We start from the raw sequence: 18,679 nt of genomic DNA, 5'->3' as shown, positions 1-18,679 counted from the left end.
TGTGCTGCACTCTGGGCGAGTTGATTTTTGGCTACGTAGGCGGCCTGGCCGGCGGCAGAGTGCTGGTTACCCAGAGCCGTTCGTGCTTGATCGGCAGAACCACGGGCGATGGACACTAGTCCACCTCCAACGCTGAAACCAGGTTTGGCGGGTAGGGCGTGATGTGAATGCGCCGCTTGAGTGTCCACGTGAGCAGCTGGTTGCACGTAGTCACTCACCAGGGTGTAGTCACCCAGGGCAGCATCATCGTAGGTTGGAACAAATCCTCGGGCTTTGCGCGCATCCTTCACTGGCTTCGTACCAGCGAGGACAAGAGCCACAGAGCTCAGGAGTAGAATTGGCTTCATGTACATGGTTGAAATTATTTCATGAAATCTGTTGATAGAAATGGTCAATTCATGCAATTATTATGATGAATGTCTACAAAACTATGTAATAGAATCATAGTCATAAAGACATGAGAAGCATTGAATCTTCATTTTGTTCGCAGTATGAAAAAATGTAAGAGAAAATTCCAACCACAGTATAACAAGAAACATTTGATGATTTTTCAAGAAATGTTGAAACCCCGTTGTCATACCGGAAGACAGATCGACAGATCAACTGATGGAAGAGCATACGAAAATTTCTCTCCATCACCGCATGATTGATCACGCGCAACGATGTCCGTGCCGAATTCAGTTTGATAGGTGAATGAGAAAAATCGTCACAAGTAAAGGAACAAAGCAACAGCAACGGGAGAAGCTAGTCTTTGTTTTTACCCCGCCAAGACTTGTGACAAGCCGTAAAACCCGTCGAAAGCGGGCCTAGTCATGCGTAATTTTCGTATCGTGATTAGCGAATGTGATGCAATATCTAGCTGTTGCATGTTACTGAATGTAGAATGTTACAATCGACATTGAATAATCAAATATTGATTTTTCACGGCTCCGAGTAATTAGATTAATCAAGCGTGTCTCATTATGCCTTTCTATTTGGGGATTCAATGTTGAGAAAAAAATATGAACTTACATTGAAGACCAGTTCGAATGGTCCAAATTATTGATTTTTTCTTTCTTGAAAACTTTATAATTTTTATCCTGTTGAATGACAATTAAATTGTCTACACATTTAATTAGTCACAAAATTTACAAAAAAAAAACAATAAAGAAAATAATGGACTAATGAAATCACGAATTCATGAATGATTCGCTGGTAAATCCGATTAAAAATCACAAACTCGAAAATTAGCTTGAAATTGTCAATATAATTACCATGAATACACAACATTGCAATAAAAGTTCACTCCCCTGGTGACTGACAATTAAATAGTCTGTGAATTTCATTAGCCACGCCTCATAAGACAACAATTGGGGGAGGTGAATTGCAGTTTTCACGAAGTGATCTAAATCACCTAGACCAGTGGAGTTGTGGAGTTAAACCACTCTCGTGTTGATCGTGACTGCAGCTATGTTTAACAATTGAATAAAAACCCTTATCCCCGACATCTCGGTCGCACGCGTAAAAATCATGTATCATGTACATATGAAAATAGTTTAGGTACCATGTGAATGTACGAATGGCCAGTTCGGTTGCGCTCTGAAAGTCGTGTTTAACTCTGGCGTTCAGAGGCAAACTAGCTCCCACCCCTCCCATCCAGGAAAAATTAGCATTTACCACGGGAAAATATCGTATTTTTTTTATTTACTTAATTTTTCTGCGAAAGCACTTATTTCTGCCTTTCAAATCCCACTGGTAGCTATCGACCTTCTATCGATTCTCATATCCCTCCATACATTCATTTTTCACATTTGTTTAACTGTAGAAACATGAAATGCTGCAGGCGTTTTGTGATAAAAATAAAAGAGTAATATCAACGTTCTCCCTAACTACTGGAATAATTGGGCAAAAAACCTTAATCAAGGAGTTTTCCTTATCCAGCAATGAGGATATGTTATAGTCGTCGTTGACTCTTGTTACTGCCCGAATTTATTGTTATTTAACGTATTAATTGATCAATTGTGTACTCCATTACTTATTATTGATTGTTACTCACTTATTGCCAATTACTCTCTCACAATTTTCAATTGTCTTAATGAAATCTCATTAATTTTATTGGTAAATAAATAGAACATTCAGTGGTGAAGTAATTATCTATGTTCTATTTGATGTGGGAGGTCTTGCCGGAAGTAAATATTTATTAGAACATTTATTTCCAGTCAAGTTCACTGTACGTGAACGTCAAATGAAAAAATATCAATTCATCAGTTCAGCAAAACAGAGATTGCGATTATTAAAATCATGGTGTTGTTTATTTATGGAAATTTCAGGATTTTTTGGATTGATTGTAATGTGAGTTGGAAGACGAATAATTTGATTGATTATATTGATGAAGTTTATGGATTATATTAATAGTAATATCGATTTGACATGGGTACTTACTCTTTGAAATAAAGAAACTTCACTGCTGCAGTAAACCACGGTGAGCAATTGTTCACACAGAGTTATTACCGAATATAACAGTAGTAACTGCCCTTTCACGCCGAGGATACAACTAAGAACTGATTGGTGCCGGGACGGTCAATGGAGCTCTTATACCCGCGCTGGTCCAGTTTGTTCGGGCTTTCGTGACGAACAGAAGAGAACAAATCAACGCCCCGGGGTGGGATTCGAATGAATATCGTTCACTCCATAAATTTGGCAAAGGCGGAATTCGACAGTAAAAACCCCTTCTCACTGAAATATGAAAAACCTCAACGGGGATTAATTACGAAAACTCAAATCCTGCTCATGTTTTCCTGAAATCTGGTGACCTTGCCATCAACAATATCCTGTCCATTCTCTGGTGTACGCACTTTAGAAAATTACACCTGAAATTTCATGTGAAAAGCCGTAAAACATTCTGCAGTTATGAATTCACATAAAGTTTCTACAGCTAATAAATTCTGCGTAATATCTGAGAAAATTGCGATTCGCAAGTCCATAGGACAATGACAAATTGGGAAATTCTTATTTATTTATTCATTGGAAATCCTGGTGAATATGACGTTCGGTATCTGTGAAAGGTGTGTACACGCGACTTCTATCTCGTTATTTAAATTTTGGAAATGTCCTGACATCGTCATTGACAATAATTGAAAACCCCGTCGAAAGTCTGAAGTGCCATTAAGTCGATCTGCATCAGTTTCATCTAATATTAAATTCCAAAACATCAAGGAATTTTTTAGCGAGCACATGTCAAATAAAAAAAATAGGAACAGATAGATCAGTTTCAGTGGAGTCGTAATCTCGCCCGCCCAAGATCCGGAATAAGTAACAAAGTATTATGTATATATTAAGGTACTGAGTAAATGTTTCAGAGTGTGACGCACGCCCTCGCTCTTACTTTCACACGGGTCTCATTATCATGTACGTAAATGTACATTGCATTGACAATAAACGAAACTATGAAAGCAGCGAACATGAGTTATGGCTAAGCACTTAATTAATTAGTCCATATATTTTTTGCATTGTAGCCGTTCCAAAGGGGAAAGTTCCCTCTCATCTGGATAGTTCCAAAAAAACTTTATGGCTAACTTCATAGGAGAGTTGGATGCATAATTTTCCGTAATGTCGAAGAGGGTTAATGAATTTTTTCTCCTTTTGCATTTAGGTAATTCGAGCTTAAAACATTGAAACATGTTCATGTAATTTTCAATAATCTAATATAATCCCTATTCAGCTTTGCTGACATTTGGGGATCTCCATCCTGTTGAAGCAGTTCGGGGGCGAGTTCAGGTGGACCCCCAAATCGGTATAAACTCGATTGCTGATAATCTTAACACAAGATCTCGGGTGAGTGACTTTATTCCGGCGAACATTTTTTTTTTGTAGACTGACCACAGAATACAACCAACTGCTTCTCTGAATTATGTAATTGTTTTCTTTCCTCTCTTCCCTTTGATTTGCAGGAAGAAGGCATTGATAGTACCCGAGAGAAACGTGATGCCAACGAACAAAAGAGGTCTGATAAAGGAGACCTCGCTAGCAAAGCCGCACAAGAAGCTAAAGCGGCATCTGATGCGCAGAATATTGCTGGAAAACAGGCATCTCATCAAGTACGAACAGAATTGATTATTCATTATTTATTTATACTAGAATTTTATTCCCCATTTTTTTTTGTTTTTCGATTAGGTAAAAGTCCAGCTAGCAGAGAAAGCGTTTCGTGCATCGAAGGCCGCGGAAGCGGTGCTCATAGGAAAGATAGCACTCGTCGAACAATTAGGAGAAGAGACGAAGGAGACCCAGAGTGTTGTTCGAGAAGGATCTTTGAGTTTTCAGCGGGCAAAACAGAACGTTGCAGCTGCTACCAAAGCTGCCCAAGAATCGCATCACCAGGTGCCCCTTATCTAATGAAATCCGAAAAAAATGCGTACGAAAAAATTTCATAGAAAAAACTAGCAAATGGTATTTTTAAATCAAAATAGTCGAAGAAATATAAGGACTCTCTCATGAAATTTTTTCATCCTCGTAATCGTGATGGAATTAAAAAATGCCTCTCTCTTCTGGTGATTTTGACAACCAACACATTGCCATTTCCTCTCCAATTAATTCAGAATATCAGTCCGTTCAGCATTAAATCCAATAACGAGCTTATATAAAGTAAATATTTGCATTTGGAAAATATGTTAATTAGATCGATACATTGAGACGTGCAGTGGAAACGGCGAAATCCAATCTGAGCAATGCTAGGGCAGCGGCCGAGGGTGCTCGCAGCTCGTTAGGAGAGAAGGAGCAATTATTGGCAGCAGCTAAAAAACGCGTCGAAGAACTAAAGGGAAGACTACAAAAAGCAAAGGGTGATTTAGCTAAGACCAATCATGCTGCGGCCAAGGCTGAAGCTTCGGCAAGAGAAGCTAGAGTCAAAGTGAATCACGATACACCCAAAACTTGATCTTTCTCCCATAACTTACAATTGCTCCTAAAACAGAAATTTTCATTTAGCGCGCGGACTCAATGAAGTTGTGAAATTTTAAGAAAAATAAAAACAATTGACATTCATCTCGCAAACTTTCAGTCCACTTTTATATGGCTTTAATAAACATGCGCCTAACATGGATGAATTTATTAATTATTATCTTCTTATCAAACCGGAAAATCGGTAGTTATGGCCAAGAAGTTTCTAGGAGAACACGAGACTCGAATGAGGTACGTTAAAATTATCCCAAAAATCAACTGAGTAACAACTTATAGTAAACCCAGGAGATATCTTGTAACGGGCCAGAGAATTTATCTCAGAAAAAATCATCAAATATCGCTCAAAAAGCTGCTCAGCAGGCGAAAGCAGCGTCTGATGCTCAGAACATGGCCGGTGCTCAAGCTGCCCATCAAGTAATTTATTACACCCAAAAGAATACCCCTTTGTCAATTAATCCGTTCGTTATTTCAAGATAATTTGATTAAGAAACGAAAATAAATGCAGGTCAAGGCCCAGCTAGCGGAAAAGGCATTGGAAGCAGCGAAAGTTGTTGAAGTTGAACTGGCGGGTATATGAGATATATGAATACTACTTTTGGCGAACGAGTTTCGCATGGACTGCATTATATTTTATGAGGTTTTCATCATCAATAGGCAAAGAGTCTATTGTCGCGCAGCTGCAGCAGGAAGTTAGAGAGGCGGAAGCAGTCGTAAGGGAAGAAATGGCAGCTATTCACCACACTAAAGATCATGTAGATCGATCAGTACAAGCAGCATCACAAGCAGAACAAGAGGTGAATTTTGTATAAATTGCCATTGCTTTTTATTCTGCATTTTTCATTTGATTTTATGTAACACCGTGGAAAAAGCATGAATATCCCATTTTTCGCTATGTAGACTCAAGAAAAAAAATAATTTGATAAATTCGGAGCTTTTACACTTGATACAATTGCGTGGATTCCGGATCGACACTCGTACTCATTAGAAAAAAAAATTCTTGAAGTTAAAGACGCTGAATCAAGCTCTCCAGGCTGGTCAACTAAATCTCCAAAATGCAGAACGTGCAGCTCAGGGAGCTCAACATGAGTTAACGGAGAAGCATCACTTGGTGGATGCCGCTAAGCACAGATTGGCGGAGCTCTCGAAGAGATCGAAATGCGTCAAAAGCGACCTCGAGACGACACGCCAAGCTGTGCAGAAGGCTGATGCAGCAGCCCACCAGGCGAAAATTAACGCGGCTAGGAACAAACGAGACCCACTTCAGCCATCCGCAGGATGATTCACGGGAGCACCTTCTAATCCTAATGAATAGCCTCGCTCTCCTTTTCCCAGCGCAATGAATCAATAATGCTAATAACTGTTGAGGAAATATAAAATGTTTTGAAATTGAATCTTCTAGAAGCTCTTTGTATGTTGGTTTACTAGTCTAGCCAGTGTAAGTAATTGATATTTAATGTGGGGTCCGCCCTCACGTTCAGGTTGCCATAGTAACAAACATCGTACCGATTATTCATTTCAACCTAAAATCTACGTTTGATAGAAGCAGAATTAATTTTAAAAAAGCTCTGGATTTTTCGAACTCAATTCACAAAATGACATCGGTCGGTCCGGATGAACCTCAGCGCGATGGGGATTCATCAAAATTGAAGAGTGAGAGGGAAGATGGGAGTTCAGAAGTGGACGAGAATAAAACGCGGTTTCTGAAAGTTCTGGATCCGGATGACCCGGTCATGAGTAGATTTCAAGAGGCTTTGAAAAATCATCTTCTACGAGTTGGAGAGAGATTGACTACGGAGATTGCTGAACTCGTAAGAATTTCTTGAACTCAATTATTCGGAAAAAAAACCTTTCTTCCTATCAGGTTACTTAATTTCCATCGCGTAAGTAAACTCCGCGTGTGTATGATTTCACTTCATGTATAAGTGACGGAAAAAATTAAAGAATACATATAAAAAACTTAATAACAGACAAGCGCTAATTGTATGAATTTTACGTGTGAATTAGACGTGTCTATTATTAAGGTGTCGATATATTTGACAAAAATAGAATTTTTATTAAAACCCGAGGGGAAATGTCGAAATATTAATTGATTTTCCAGCAAGCGGCTAACAAAGAGGCATCAAGAAAGCGTGAGGAAAAAGGAATGGAGATGTATGAAGCCCAGCGTGAGATATCTCGTCAACAGACCTCAATCGAAAAATACACGGCATCCATAGATGACCTGAAGAACTCCCGAGAAGAGAAGCAGCACCGTCTCAAGGAGAAAAAGGAGCTGCGTAACAAAATCCGTCTCGAGGTGGACGAGGAACGCCGTAGGGTCGAGGAATTATCGAGGGAAATGGAAAGTACATCCTCCCAATGCAAACGATTCGAGCAATTCGAGGAGGAAGTGTCGCACCACTTGACCATCGCGAAGAGAATGTCCGAGAAGGATGCTAGTGTCCAAAGAGAGTTGATTCGGCAGAAGCAGCAGGAGGATTATCTTCTCCTGAAGTTGAGCGAGGAGGTTTGGAAATTGGAGCGGGAGATTGAGGATCTGCGTAAACAGAGAGAGGTCAAGAGTCAGGACAAGGTGGTGATTGAACAGACCATTTCCGATGCTGACGCTGATCTTGGGGCCCTGCAGAGGGAGAGGAAAGGACTTCTAACGTCTTGGAATCACGTTGTAGGAAATATTTTACAGAGGGATAAGATTACTGAGGAATTAGGGGGAGAAAGGAGGTATAAAGAAGGATATATTTATAATTCTATGTTTTCAGTTAGCATGGAAAAAAAATTTCCCCTCTCGGCAACAATGTCCTTTGTTTAGTGGGTTCGAAAATTATGTTATTCTGAAGCCACTATAGTTTGCTAGATGCTGCGATTGGGAAAGCCAATTTTCATGATAGTATCATTAACATTTCAGAACAAAATTCTACGTGTCTATTTCCCCTCATTTACCCTTGAACGATTTGAGCGAAGTGATTCAGTCCCTTTGTGTATGAAGACTCATACACAAATAATAGGTGTGATCATTTTTATGGGAATAGAATTAATTAAAAGTGTAGGGAATAGTGGAGGAATAAAAGAAATGTCGACACGGTGAGAGAACATCGCACTTTATGCAAGCAGACTCTGGACTGAATCACCAGTTATATCGCCATCTAGGATTCTAATGCTGGACAACACTTGACTGTGAATTAATTAAAAAATCATAAAAACGCGTTAGAAGTCAGATAAAGCTAGTATAATTCAGCGGAACATTTCAGCCTTTGACAATTCAATTGATTTTATTGTGATCCCCCGACATTGCCTAAGTTTTTAATTTACCACAGGCTGAACAAAAAGGTCCTCATAAAACTTTCACCATCTCTTGCAGATTCAAAGGCATTTATTAACGACTCGTGGAATAAAATCAATGAATCCGTGTTGAATTTAAGAGCAGCAGAGCAATTTATCACGACCTTTTCAAAACTTGATTATCAAGTGCGTCGATTTAAAATCTTCTTGAGCCGATTTTCCTTTGCAGTAAAATACGAGAGTCTTTCAAGACCCTTCAAGTTCGAATTGAAAACACCAAAAGAGCTACGACAAAGGAGATGGAGACAAACGAGAAATTAACAGGTTTGCAGGCTAGATTGGAGGAGGACATCAGATGCAATCAGTCAGCTATGGGAATGGAAAAGGATAAGGTCGACGTTTTGGAATACAAAACACTTGATGTTGCGAAAATGCTCGAGAAAACGGAGGGCGATTACGAAGCAACTTCTTGCGTAATGAATTATTAACAATACTCCAGGTAAAGTGATATGAGAACCGCATCTAATTCCTTTGTTCTCCAGGAATTTGAAGGACTCAAAAATGAAGAAAGGATTCTGGATAAGAAGCTGGAGAACCTAGGGAACGAGAAGACCACGGTTGAAGAGGAACTGATAACAAAACTGAGCGATAAAGTTACACATGATAAGACAGCCATGCATCTCAACAAAATCGTACGAGAGGTGAAGGAAACGGTCAATGAATTCGAGCTGACAATGCTACAAACTGAGAATCATTATGGGAGAAATTTATTGGAGTTGGAGAAAATGAAGAATCTTGTGGCAAACGAGAAGGAGGATTTGGAAGAGCTAAGTAAGGGAAATATCCTCAAAGAGAAGGAGTTGAATAAATTGAAAGTGGAGATAGAGAGGACTGGATTGAGCATCGAGAAGAAACAGAAAAAAGTAGCGGATTCGAATAGAGATATTGCAGAGGTATTTCTTTAAAATTAAAAACATCTCTGTATTCAAACGATTTTCATTTCACGACAGTTTTAGCAGAAGTCATAAGAACAAAAATAAATTTTGTCTAATAATTCGATTTATATTATACCAGATAAACAGATTAGGTGGAGCCCTAGATATGACCACCCAAGACCTAAAAATCACTTCCCTAGAGAAAAAAATCGAGGACCTAGACTTGAAAAATCAAGAAGCCCAGAAATACTGGTTGCGTCAAGAAGGAAACATGGTGAATCTCAGTCAAGAACGAAACACGCAACTTCAAGAGCTCAACCGATTGAGCCGGCAAATAACGATAATGGAGCAGAAGAATCTAAAGCTGGAGTACGCACTGGAAAAGGAAAAAAAGACCGAGGAGAAAATCGATAGGCGCATGAAAGAGCTTCGCCAGAGACTTCTGAGAACAAACACCCTCTTAGCAGAGAGAAAAGAATTGCGCAACAGTCTCCTCGATAAAAATTTCATCACTCAGGATGAATACGTGAAAACCCTCAAAGCGGCTGAAATTGAATTAGTCAGGCTCCAAAATGAAATAAAAGAATTGAAGGAGGAGAAGGTGACGCTAGAGGAGACACTCTGTGCAGCTCATCGCGAGTATTTTTCATGGGAAAAGAAAATGAAATTGGCCGCGGAGACGTCGAAAATTGTCAAAGAGGAACGAAGTTCTGGGGGGGATATTGGAATTATGAAGAGTGAGATCCATAAAATGGAGATGAGACTGTTGCATCTTAGAAAGGCGCAGGAAAAAATGATCAGGGACATGGAGTACTGCATTGCCAGAAGAGAAGTCATTATCGATGGGGCTTTGGCGAGAGAGAAAAAAAATCCGAAGGGAATTCACAACAAGAGAGTGATTATGCAGAAGAGGTTGGATGATCGAAGAATGAAGATTAAACAAGTGATGAAAGTAATTAATTCCATTTAATTAATCCTACCTTATTATTGCCCTAATGAATTAGGGAATCAGTTGATGATTAATTTTATAGGACACCAAAACTTTGGAGAACTCTATTGATGATCTAAAAACAGCACGAGCAAAGCTTCAAGCAGAAATTGATGAGAATCGAACGCTTCTCAAATCTTATCAGGACACAAGTCCTGACATTGATCGTCAGATCTCCGAAGGGGAGTTATTAAAACATCATGTGAGTTAGTTAATTAATTTGAGGCTTCATAATAATTTTCCGATTCAATTCTTAACAATTAAGAAAGTCAAAATATTTGTGCACTTCTATTATTTGCAGAAACTCGAATGCTTAGTTAGGAAGCAACGAAAAGTTCGAATGCTTCAAAAAGTTCGAGATGGACAGTATAAAATGCTCTTCAAATCCGAAACGACACTGAACGATGAACTTGAGAAGCAGAGGATGTTAAATATTCAGTTATCAGAGATAATGGAGGAAACCAATCGAGATTTTCCCCATTTAAAGGAGGACATCAGGAAAATAATGTTAACGGTTGAAGCTTCATAATTTCTGTAACGCTTGTTAAAGACTTAAAATATCTTACTTAAACATGAGTCGTTACATCAACCACCTGACGACGTGATACGTTTTCTTTCCCACTCTCACCAACGTCATATTATTCGGTAAGATGTGAATACCAGGAGTAATGACTTCACTGGTATTCATAATTTTACTATGATTAATGTAAAATCCACCGGCTGAGATGATTCTCTGTGCGTCTCTGTCTGTTTTAAAGCAGTTTATCTTCATGGCAAGTTCGTAGGTGGTTATTCCTGGCTCTGAGGGTAACTCGGATAGTTTGGCCCCTTCGAAGATATTTAAAATCTCGTTGACATTCATACTTGAGAGGGATTCCAGGGAGTTATCATAAAGGACTGCAGATGCTTGTCTGGCTGCGCTAAGGCCTTTTTCTACAAGTAAAAAATGCAAACATTGAACAGTCGCTAAATTGAGAACAATTTCTAAAGAACTTTTGTACTTATGCTCCACTGAGAAAACAATGCCCCGAAAATATCCATTAATCTCTTCATACATAAAAATTCCTTACCTCCATGAACTAGCAGAGTAACATTTTCAGCCAAAATCCTCTGTGCATCTCTCTTCTCAGGTGCCTCATTAAACTTCCTCATGATTTCGGCGATTTTCTTTAAATCCAGGAACGTAAAGAGTTTCAAAAAGTTCTCGACATCAGCATCCTTTGTCCTAATGAAGAATTGATAAAGGTTGAAAGGTGTCGATTTATTCGGCGAAAGCCAGACAGCATTTCCCACGGACTTTCCGAATTTCTTTCCACCCTCAGCAGTGATCAGAGGCAGAGTCAGACCATACGCCTGCTGCCTCGTGGATTTCCTGATGAGATCATGCCCAGACATAATATTCCCCATCTGATCACCCCCACCTATTTGAAACCGACACTTGTAGTGGTTGAATAAGTACAGCCAATCAAAGCCCTGAAAGACTTGGTAACTGAATTCAGTGAAGCTCATTCCGCCTTCTGAATTTAATCTCGATTGGACAGAACTTCTTCCCATCATTGTTCCCAGCCTGAAGTACTTCCCAATCCCTCTGATGAACTGAACGACATTCAGATCTTTGTACCAGTTCAAGTTATTCAGGATAATAGGGGCCTTCAGGGGCTCATTAGGCCTATCAACCCAGAAATGAGCCTCGTGATGTTTGAAAATAATATCTATGTTTTTTCTGATTTCTTCAATATTGTTTTCTATCACTGCGGTATTCATTTCGTCCCTCTCTTTCGTTCTGTGACTGGGATCACCTATTTGTCCAGTTGCTCCCCCCAGGAGAACGATTACTTGATGCCCCCCTCGTTGCCAATGTAACAAGTTCATGAGGACAAGGAGGTTTCCTATGTGAAGGCTATCAGCTGTTGGGTCGAAACCCGCATAAACTGTTTGAGGTGAGCCTACTAGCAAGTTTTTCATGTCCGGACTGGAAAGTAAATGGTGTCATAGAGATTTATAATGAAGAATCTCTCTCACGGGGTTAATGGGATGCATTTTTCAGGGAGAAAAATTCTCCCTACATTTTCTATTACATTATATTAACATACCCAGAATTTTCTGGAAAAATCTCCTGGAACATACCCCTCTCATGAAGTGTGAGGACATTCCTATTTGTGTAATATCTCCGTTCATATCTGAGGATTGATTTGCCGGTGGAACATAACCTTAAGGCAGCCCTCCAGTTCATCTTGAAATTCCTACAATAATCGACAAACAAGCCATTGAAAGGTCTATGTGCACTCAGTGCTCAATTATTAGTTAAGTAAGACGTGCAAGACATCTTGCTAAATGCTGACAATTTTTTCACTCGAAAATAACAGAAATTTAGTGGCTTCAACTTACATTTAATGACTAAAACCTCAAGTGTTTTATCAACTCTATTTTATCATAGTTTCATCGACCAACGTTCAATTCATCGCCATTCGATCATTTGTAATCTAAAACAAGGTATGCTCTTATAATTTATTGTTGAGAGTCTCTAACCACGTGTCATTCCTCATTGGTTCAGCCTTCGGCTCAGCCGAACTCCCTCAAAGTAAACAAAGACAGTGCTCAGAGATCACCAGATGAAAACAGAGAAGGAAATGATGACGAATTTATGCGGAAGCAACGGTGAATGGAACGGAATGACAACACTGACTCCAGTTGTGATATCCAAATTTTTCAGATGTCATGTAAAATATTCCCAGATAATCTCATAAAACGTCCCACAATAGCAAAAGAACAAGGCACTGATGAAAACCCAAATATTTAATTGCCATTCCCTCATCAGGGAGTTAATCTAAAAATACAAAACCATCCACAGAATTGGATCTAGTGTTTTTACAAATAGTCAATTTGTAAAAAACAAACGAAGATAAAATAAAAAACTAAATGAGGCGAAAGTGGAAAAGATAAAAATAATAATTCCATCGAAACAAAAAATTATGAAAAACCTGGCAACAGAATTATTTAATAAAAAAACAATTTGCTACAAAAAAAAAGGTGAATGAATGGAGTAATTATAAAATTAAGTCCCACCCTAGTTGTAGAACTGACTAGAGTAGTTCACTTCCGGTGGCGGAGTGAATCAACTAGAGGCAGCAGTAGCGATTGAAAACGGACCACGGGGACCGCACGCGGACGTACCATACGCGTGTGCAGTGTGCGCGGCTATTAACCCAGGGATATAATAATTATTTTTTTAAAGTAAAGATTAAAGAAGAAAAACCTATCAAAGCTATTTCTAATAATCCCTCAAACAAAATAATACGTACACATACAGTTTAAATAGCCATACCATTGTGAATAAAATAGTAAGTGTACCACTGATTACGTTAAAACACTGATAAATATGGCGAACAACGTAGCACCGGACTCGTGGGAACAGCAGGCGGACAATGGTGATACGACAACTGCCGACAGTAAATTTATCGAGGGTAAATTTTCAACATTGAACGTTAATGCAGCGGAATTTGTGCCTTCCTTCTGCATAAATACAATACCAGATAAAACATCAACGAGTTTGCCAACGAGTGTTGACGACAGTTGTGTGGATAACAGTACCGGGAATACTACAGGCGACACGCCAATTGGTGATACCAATACTGCTGATGTCGCCGTGACCACCTTTGTACCACCCGAGACTCATCATGGTTAGACGATAAAATTAACAATTTAGTATTTTGCATGGCTGAGTACGTTCAGTTGATTTATTTTTTTCATTGTGCCAGGACCAAGTCCTTATTTTTTTACACCACACGCTCGCTCCCTGCAGACATTGCACGTCTATAACCCCATTCTTTCAACACGTCGCCCTCTGGTATACAGTGATAACCTGAATGACGATGATATAGCTGGTTATGTCCAGTTTTCGATTCTCTAAACGTTTTCGCGTTTAAATATGAGTTGAAGCGTTAGGGGAGTTGCAAGTTACGACTATTCTAAATGTCATGATTTTTCGAGTCTTTGTAGTCTGAGAATTATTCATTCTTGGGGGTGGAACATCTGTTGCGGGAGGAATGGAGTATGTCTCGAGGTCACTTTCCAGGGGCTACGACACATTTGATACCGTCTTTTCAATTTATTCTGGAATGTGCTGATATGGTACAGAAATAGAATGACAAGCGATTGTAGCCTGCTGGTTACATCCAGTTTTCCTTCGTGATTACTTTCTCATTGTTCTTTGGATGACTTACTTGGGGATTAATTACGGTCTGCGACACTGTAGAGTGCCATATGGAGATAGCTCCTCGAGTTAGCTTGTACCTTGTGTGAGTGTGACATTTGGACAACTCTAGAGAACCCACTTGCATCTGCTTCGACATTCGATTATGGCTGAAACTGCGCTAAATCTCTAAATTGATGTTTTCTCGCTTGGTTTTATTCTGATGAAACAGGATGCAGAAGAAATTGCTTAATTTCAGAGGGAAATCTTTGAAGCTCTGTAACTCGTGGGTGTATCGGAAAATGGCGGGGAAGTTTTTTGTGGGAAATATAATTTCCTACAAAAGGTTCTCGTGCCATTTTTGTGATGGCATCAACGATTCTGGAGATTTTTTGAGTTCTTCGAGGAAAATAAGATTTTTTTCTGCAACCTGTGAAACGAATGATGATTTTACATTGGAATTACAGCTGCGACTGTACCAGCTCTGCCACCCGATCCTGTCAGTAACAGGATGGACGAGCCACCCGCAGGCGGGGGAGCACCTCCACCGAGTGTCACTGATCCCGAGGCCAGCAATAGCAGCCCCGAGCATCAGCCAGCCGACTCCTGGGAAGAGGCTGCTGTAGATGGTGATCCATTACTAACACCAGAGAATGAAGAAGTATGTTGTTATCGCAGACACATCCAGCATCATTCTGGGGAGGCAATTTATTCTGATCGATTTATTTTTGTACCAGGCTGATATCGAGGAGGATGAAGAAGCAGTTGTGAAAGTAACTAAAAAGAAGCCTGTCAAAGTAACAGAGGATACTAAAAGTAAAAAGGAACACGTCAATGTGGTTTTTATTGGACATGTCGGTGAGTTAAATGGGATTTAAGGATTTTGCTGAAAACGTAAAACCAATTTTCCGCAGCGTTAAAACTTTGCCACTTATTTAGCAGAAAAGCACTAACAAACATGAAAAGTCAGGGGATATTAGTAGTAGCTCCTTAAACTCTTTTGCAAATTTTGCAGAATCCTCACAATGGTTTAATATTTCCCTTGATTTTTTTTCATATTTGTGATACTCTATACAAATGCATAAATACAAAACACAATTTTACACATAATTAATGTGTTTAGACGCTGGTAAATCAACAATTGGCGGTCAAATAATGGCTCTAACAGGTATGGTAGACAAGAGAACACTCGAGAAATATGAGAGAGAGGCTAAAGAGAGGAGCCGAGAGACGTGGTACTTGAGTTGGGCCCTAGATACCAATCAAGAGGAGAGAGAGAAGGGAAAGACAGTTGAAGTTGGCAGAGCGTACTTTGAAACTGAGAGAAAGCACTTCACTATTTTGGATGCACCAGGACACAAGAGTTTTGTACCAAATATGATTGGTGGTGCTGCTCAGGCTGATCTTGCTGTACTCGTTATATCAGCTAGAAAGGGGGAATTCGAGACTGGCTTTGACAGGGGTGGACAGACGAGAGAGCATGCTATGCTTGCTAAAACAGCTGGTGTTAAGCATCTTGTGGTACTAGTTAATAAAATGGATGATCCAACTGTCGAGTGGGATGAGAAGAGATACAACGAGTGCAGAGATAAAATTCTGCCTTATCTCCGCAAACTAGGATTCAATCCAGCTAAAGATCTCACATTTATGCCTGTATCGGGACAATTAGGAATTGGACTGAAAGATCCTATTCCAGAGTCACTATGTACATGGTACACGGGCCTACCTTTCATCACATTCATCGATTCTCTACCGTCGTTAAATCGTAAGAGTAATGGACCATTTATCATGCCAATTGTTGATAAGTATAAGGACATGGGGACGGTCGTCATGGGAAAAGTTGAGGCGGGAGAGGCGAGAAAGGGACAAGCATTATTAGTCATGCCAAACAGGACAGCCGTAATTGTGGATCAACTGTGGTCTGACGATGAAGAAGTTACGTCCGTAGGACCTGGTGAGAACGTGAAAATAAAACTCAAGGGAATAGAGGAAGAAGATGTTAGCCCTGGCTTTGTCCTTTGTGACGGCAATAATCCCATAAAAACAGGCAAGACATTCGACGCTCAAGTTGTCATATTAGAACACAAGAGTATCATCTGCGCTGGATACAGTGCAGTCATGCATATTCACTGCGCAGCCGAAGAAGTCACTGTCAAGGCGCTTATATGTCTCGTTGATAAGAAAACTGGTGTATATAGTAAAACGCGACCGAGGTTCGTCAAACAGGATCAGGTTGCTATTATGAGAATAGAATGTGCTGGAGTTATTTGCCTTGAAAAATTCAAACTATTTCCACAAATGGGACGATTCACCCTCAGAGACGAAAGTAAGTATTCTAATTATATTAACTGTAATCCTTTCTATTATTGGATTTTTTTAACGTGCACGATGATTTTGCAAGTGTTTTCCGCAAAACATTTGCAAAATCCGTTGCGTTGAAGTTTCCACCGAAAACATCGAATTTCGCCTATCAAGTCCAATGCCTTCAAAATATTTTCTCGTTATTAAATATGTCTAATTAAAATCCTTTCATCGCTTGTTCCAGATAAAACAATTGCCATCGGCAAGGTGCTGAAGGTGGTCGAGTAAGAGAATCATTAAATTCCACCACCACTTTGCTCAACTTCGTCGATCGTAGCTGCAGATCAATGGCAAATGAAATCCTGAACAATTAATAGCAATGTCGCGCGTGTGTGTTGATTAACGGTAAATTGAAAACAATATAAATTACAATTAAATTGCAACGACCGATTGAGTCGGATGGTGTCGATGAAATCAACACTAGCAAAAATGTTCAAATAAGTTAACGAGTTTCAAGCGAAATAGTTTTGCATATCGATTGCTCCATTTTATCCCTGTGGATTTTTGAGTCACTGGAGAGCTGCATTGGCCTTGCTATTTTTTACTTTCATTTTAAAGTAGAAAATACTTTTTCCCTAAAGTCAATTGTTCATGTCCATTACGACCGTTCATGCCCTTCATACATTTCCTTTGTTTCTCACAGACAATTGGAATATAAGTTGAATGAAAAGGGGAAGAAATAGGTGAATGTGCGTGACTGGTTTTTAGAAGGTTGTAAAAGCCTCGGGTATTGGGTTTTTTTCCATTGCGAAGTTCTAGATGGGTTCATGACCTCATTCAGAATTTTTCGTTCCTTTCTTTAACATCGAATTCTCTCACGCAATCTACTATCGGACTACTCAATTAAACACGAATGCTGGATTCAAGAGGAGTCGAAAAAAATTAATAGAGATTCGCTAAGAAATCCTAATAAATTTATATCAACAGATTAATTAGCCTTCCTCCAATTTTATTGACAAATTCTACCGCTCGTCTGCCCGAAATTATTAATTTACAGGTCATTGTCTCCTCGAAAAAAAATGTGCTGGGACGATAAATTTTAATAGAATGGGTGTAAAAGGATGATAATTTCCCACAAAGTGCTGCTCTTTTCTAGAAAAAAAATATTTCCGTACATGTAATCTTTAATAAATCATCTTTTACATGAAACGTGTGGAAAACAGTCACGCACGTTCACTCAAGCTAATATATACCCAAATTACATACCTTCTTGCTGCTGTGCATCCATCGTTGTCGGTTTATTATCCACCCATTTTAATCACAAATTAAAATAACAGTAATTTTGAAGCATAACGCGCGGCTTTGCACATCTACGACGGTACTTGGCATTTCCGTGAGGAAGCAAGTCATAACGGTTGAAAATTTGTGAAAATAAATAAAGTGGAACCAGATAAATAAAAGATAATCTAAAAAAAATCAACTTGTGACTATAAACTCGTTGGAATGGACATTACGAATGCAAACAGCCTCTCACACGAAGAATTCACTTCTTCTGTAACTCTTATTAATTTTCTTCCTATTTCTCAACAATTTTACAAGCGTTTATTTCTCTATTCATCTCAAGTCACGTAATAGGAATGGCAATATCGAATTATGAGAGGAAAATGAATACGAGGGGAATTATAGAAAGGAACTTTTCATTTTAGTTGGAGAGATTAATAACTGAAGATAAATAATTATGAATTATTGTATCATTATTCTTCATTATTATCGCTAATATCTACTAATAATTATTGAATTGGCGGCTAGATAGTGATAAAAATTGAAGAGAATCATAAAATTAGTAGCAAGAAATTTTTTTTAATGAATGAATAATAAATAAACAGACGATTACATAAATTAAAAACAACACTTGGTATGCATTCGTAAAATGGGCTGGTGTTATGCAACAAGAATAACTAATTGAAATATTATTATTATTATTATTGCTATATTATTATTATTGTACTGTTTCTTATTTTATTGCCATTAAAAACGAGTTTACGATAA

The 18,679-nt window shown here is 38.9% G+C and overlaps 5 protein-coding genes across 7 annotated transcripts; 4 read left to right on the top strand and 1 right to left on the bottom strand.

Moving 5' to 3' along the window:
• Positions 1 to 2,987: 2,987 nt before the first annotated feature.
• Positions 2,988 to 4,990, top strand: LOC135164185 (uncharacterized). The gene is made up of 6 exons (XM_064124289.1): positions 2,988 to 3,387; positions 3,495 to 3,631; positions 3,701 to 3,813; positions 3,930 to 4,076; positions 4,153 to 4,356; positions 4,655 to 4,990. The coding sequence occupies exons 2-6, from the start codon at positions 3,589 to 3,591 to the stop codon at positions 4,910 to 4,912; spliced, it is 765 nt and encodes a 254-aa protein (XP_063980359.1). The 5' UTR covers positions 2,988 to 3,387; positions 3,495 to 3,588; the 3' UTR covers positions 4,913 to 4,990.
• LOC135164186 (uncharacterized) lies at positions 4,913 to 6,214 on the top strand. Its single transcript, XM_064124290.1, has 5 exons — positions 4,913 to 5,166; positions 5,221 to 5,349; positions 5,441 to 5,504; positions 5,590 to 5,729; positions 5,939 to 6,214. The coding sequence occupies exons 1-5, from the start codon at positions 5,047 to 5,049 to the stop codon at positions 6,212 to 6,214; spliced, it is 729 nt and encodes a 242-aa protein (XP_063980360.1). The 5' UTR covers positions 4,913 to 5,046.
• Positions 6,148 to 12,822, bottom strand: LOC135164180 (tyrosine--tRNA ligase, mitochondrial). 2 transcript variants are annotated; one of them, XM_064124279.1, is made up of 5 exons: positions 12,526 to 12,822; positions 12,231 to 12,380; positions 11,208 to 12,109; positions 10,704 to 11,070; positions 6,148 to 6,292 (listed from the first exon to the last, which is right to left on the bottom strand). In XM_064124279.1, coding segments are annotated over exons 1-4 (1,407 nt in total). In that variant the 5' UTR covers positions 12,528 to 12,822; the 3' UTR covers positions 6,148 to 6,292; positions 10,704 to 10,717. The 2 variants fall into 2 exon arrangements, with proteins under 2 accessions (XP_063980349.1, XP_063980348.1); XM_064124278.1 differs by lacking the exon at positions 6,148 to 6,292 and having other exon boundaries at positions 10,664 to 11,070; positions 12,526 to 12,821.
• On the top strand, positions 6,474 to 10,666 carry LOC135164176 (coiled-coil domain-containing protein 40). The gene is made up of 7 exons (XM_064124267.1): positions 6,474 to 6,743; positions 7,034 to 7,656; positions 8,444 to 8,687; positions 8,757 to 9,167; positions 9,289 to 10,101; positions 10,181 to 10,339; positions 10,439 to 10,666. The coding sequence occupies exons 1-7, from the start codon at positions 6,528 to 6,530 to the stop codon at positions 10,664 to 10,666; spliced, it is 2,694 nt and encodes an 897-aa protein (XP_063980337.1). The 5' UTR covers positions 6,474 to 6,527.
• A 443-nt stretch (positions 12,823 to 13,265) lies between the features above and the next one.
• Positions 13,266 to 18,679, top strand: LOC135164177 (eukaryotic peptide chain release factor GTP-binding subunit ERF3A). 2 transcript variants are annotated; one of them, XM_064124269.1, is made up of 5 exons: positions 13,266 to 13,601; positions 14,797 to 14,990; positions 15,067 to 15,187; positions 15,453 to 16,655; positions 16,875 to 18,679. In XM_064124269.1, exons 1-5 carry the CDS (start codon positions 13,517 to 13,519, stop codon positions 16,916 to 16,918), a joined length of 1,647 nt encoding a protein of 548 aa, XP_063980339.1. In that variant the 5' UTR covers positions 13,266 to 13,516; the 3' UTR covers positions 16,919 to 18,679. The 2 variants fall into 2 exon arrangements, with proteins under 2 accessions (XP_063980339.1, XP_063980338.1); XM_064124268.1 differs by having other exon boundaries at positions 13,266 to 13,817.

Source organism: Diachasmimorpha longicaudata, chromosome 7, assembly GCF_034640455.1.
Source record: "Diachasmimorpha longicaudata isolate KC_UGA_2023 chromosome 7, iyDiaLong2, whole genome shotgun sequence".
Classification (NCBI taxonomy): Eukaryota; Metazoa; Arthropoda; class Insecta; order Hymenoptera; family Braconidae; genus Diachasmimorpha; species Diachasmimorpha longicaudata.
This window is presented reverse-complemented; position numbering and strand designations above follow the sequence as displayed.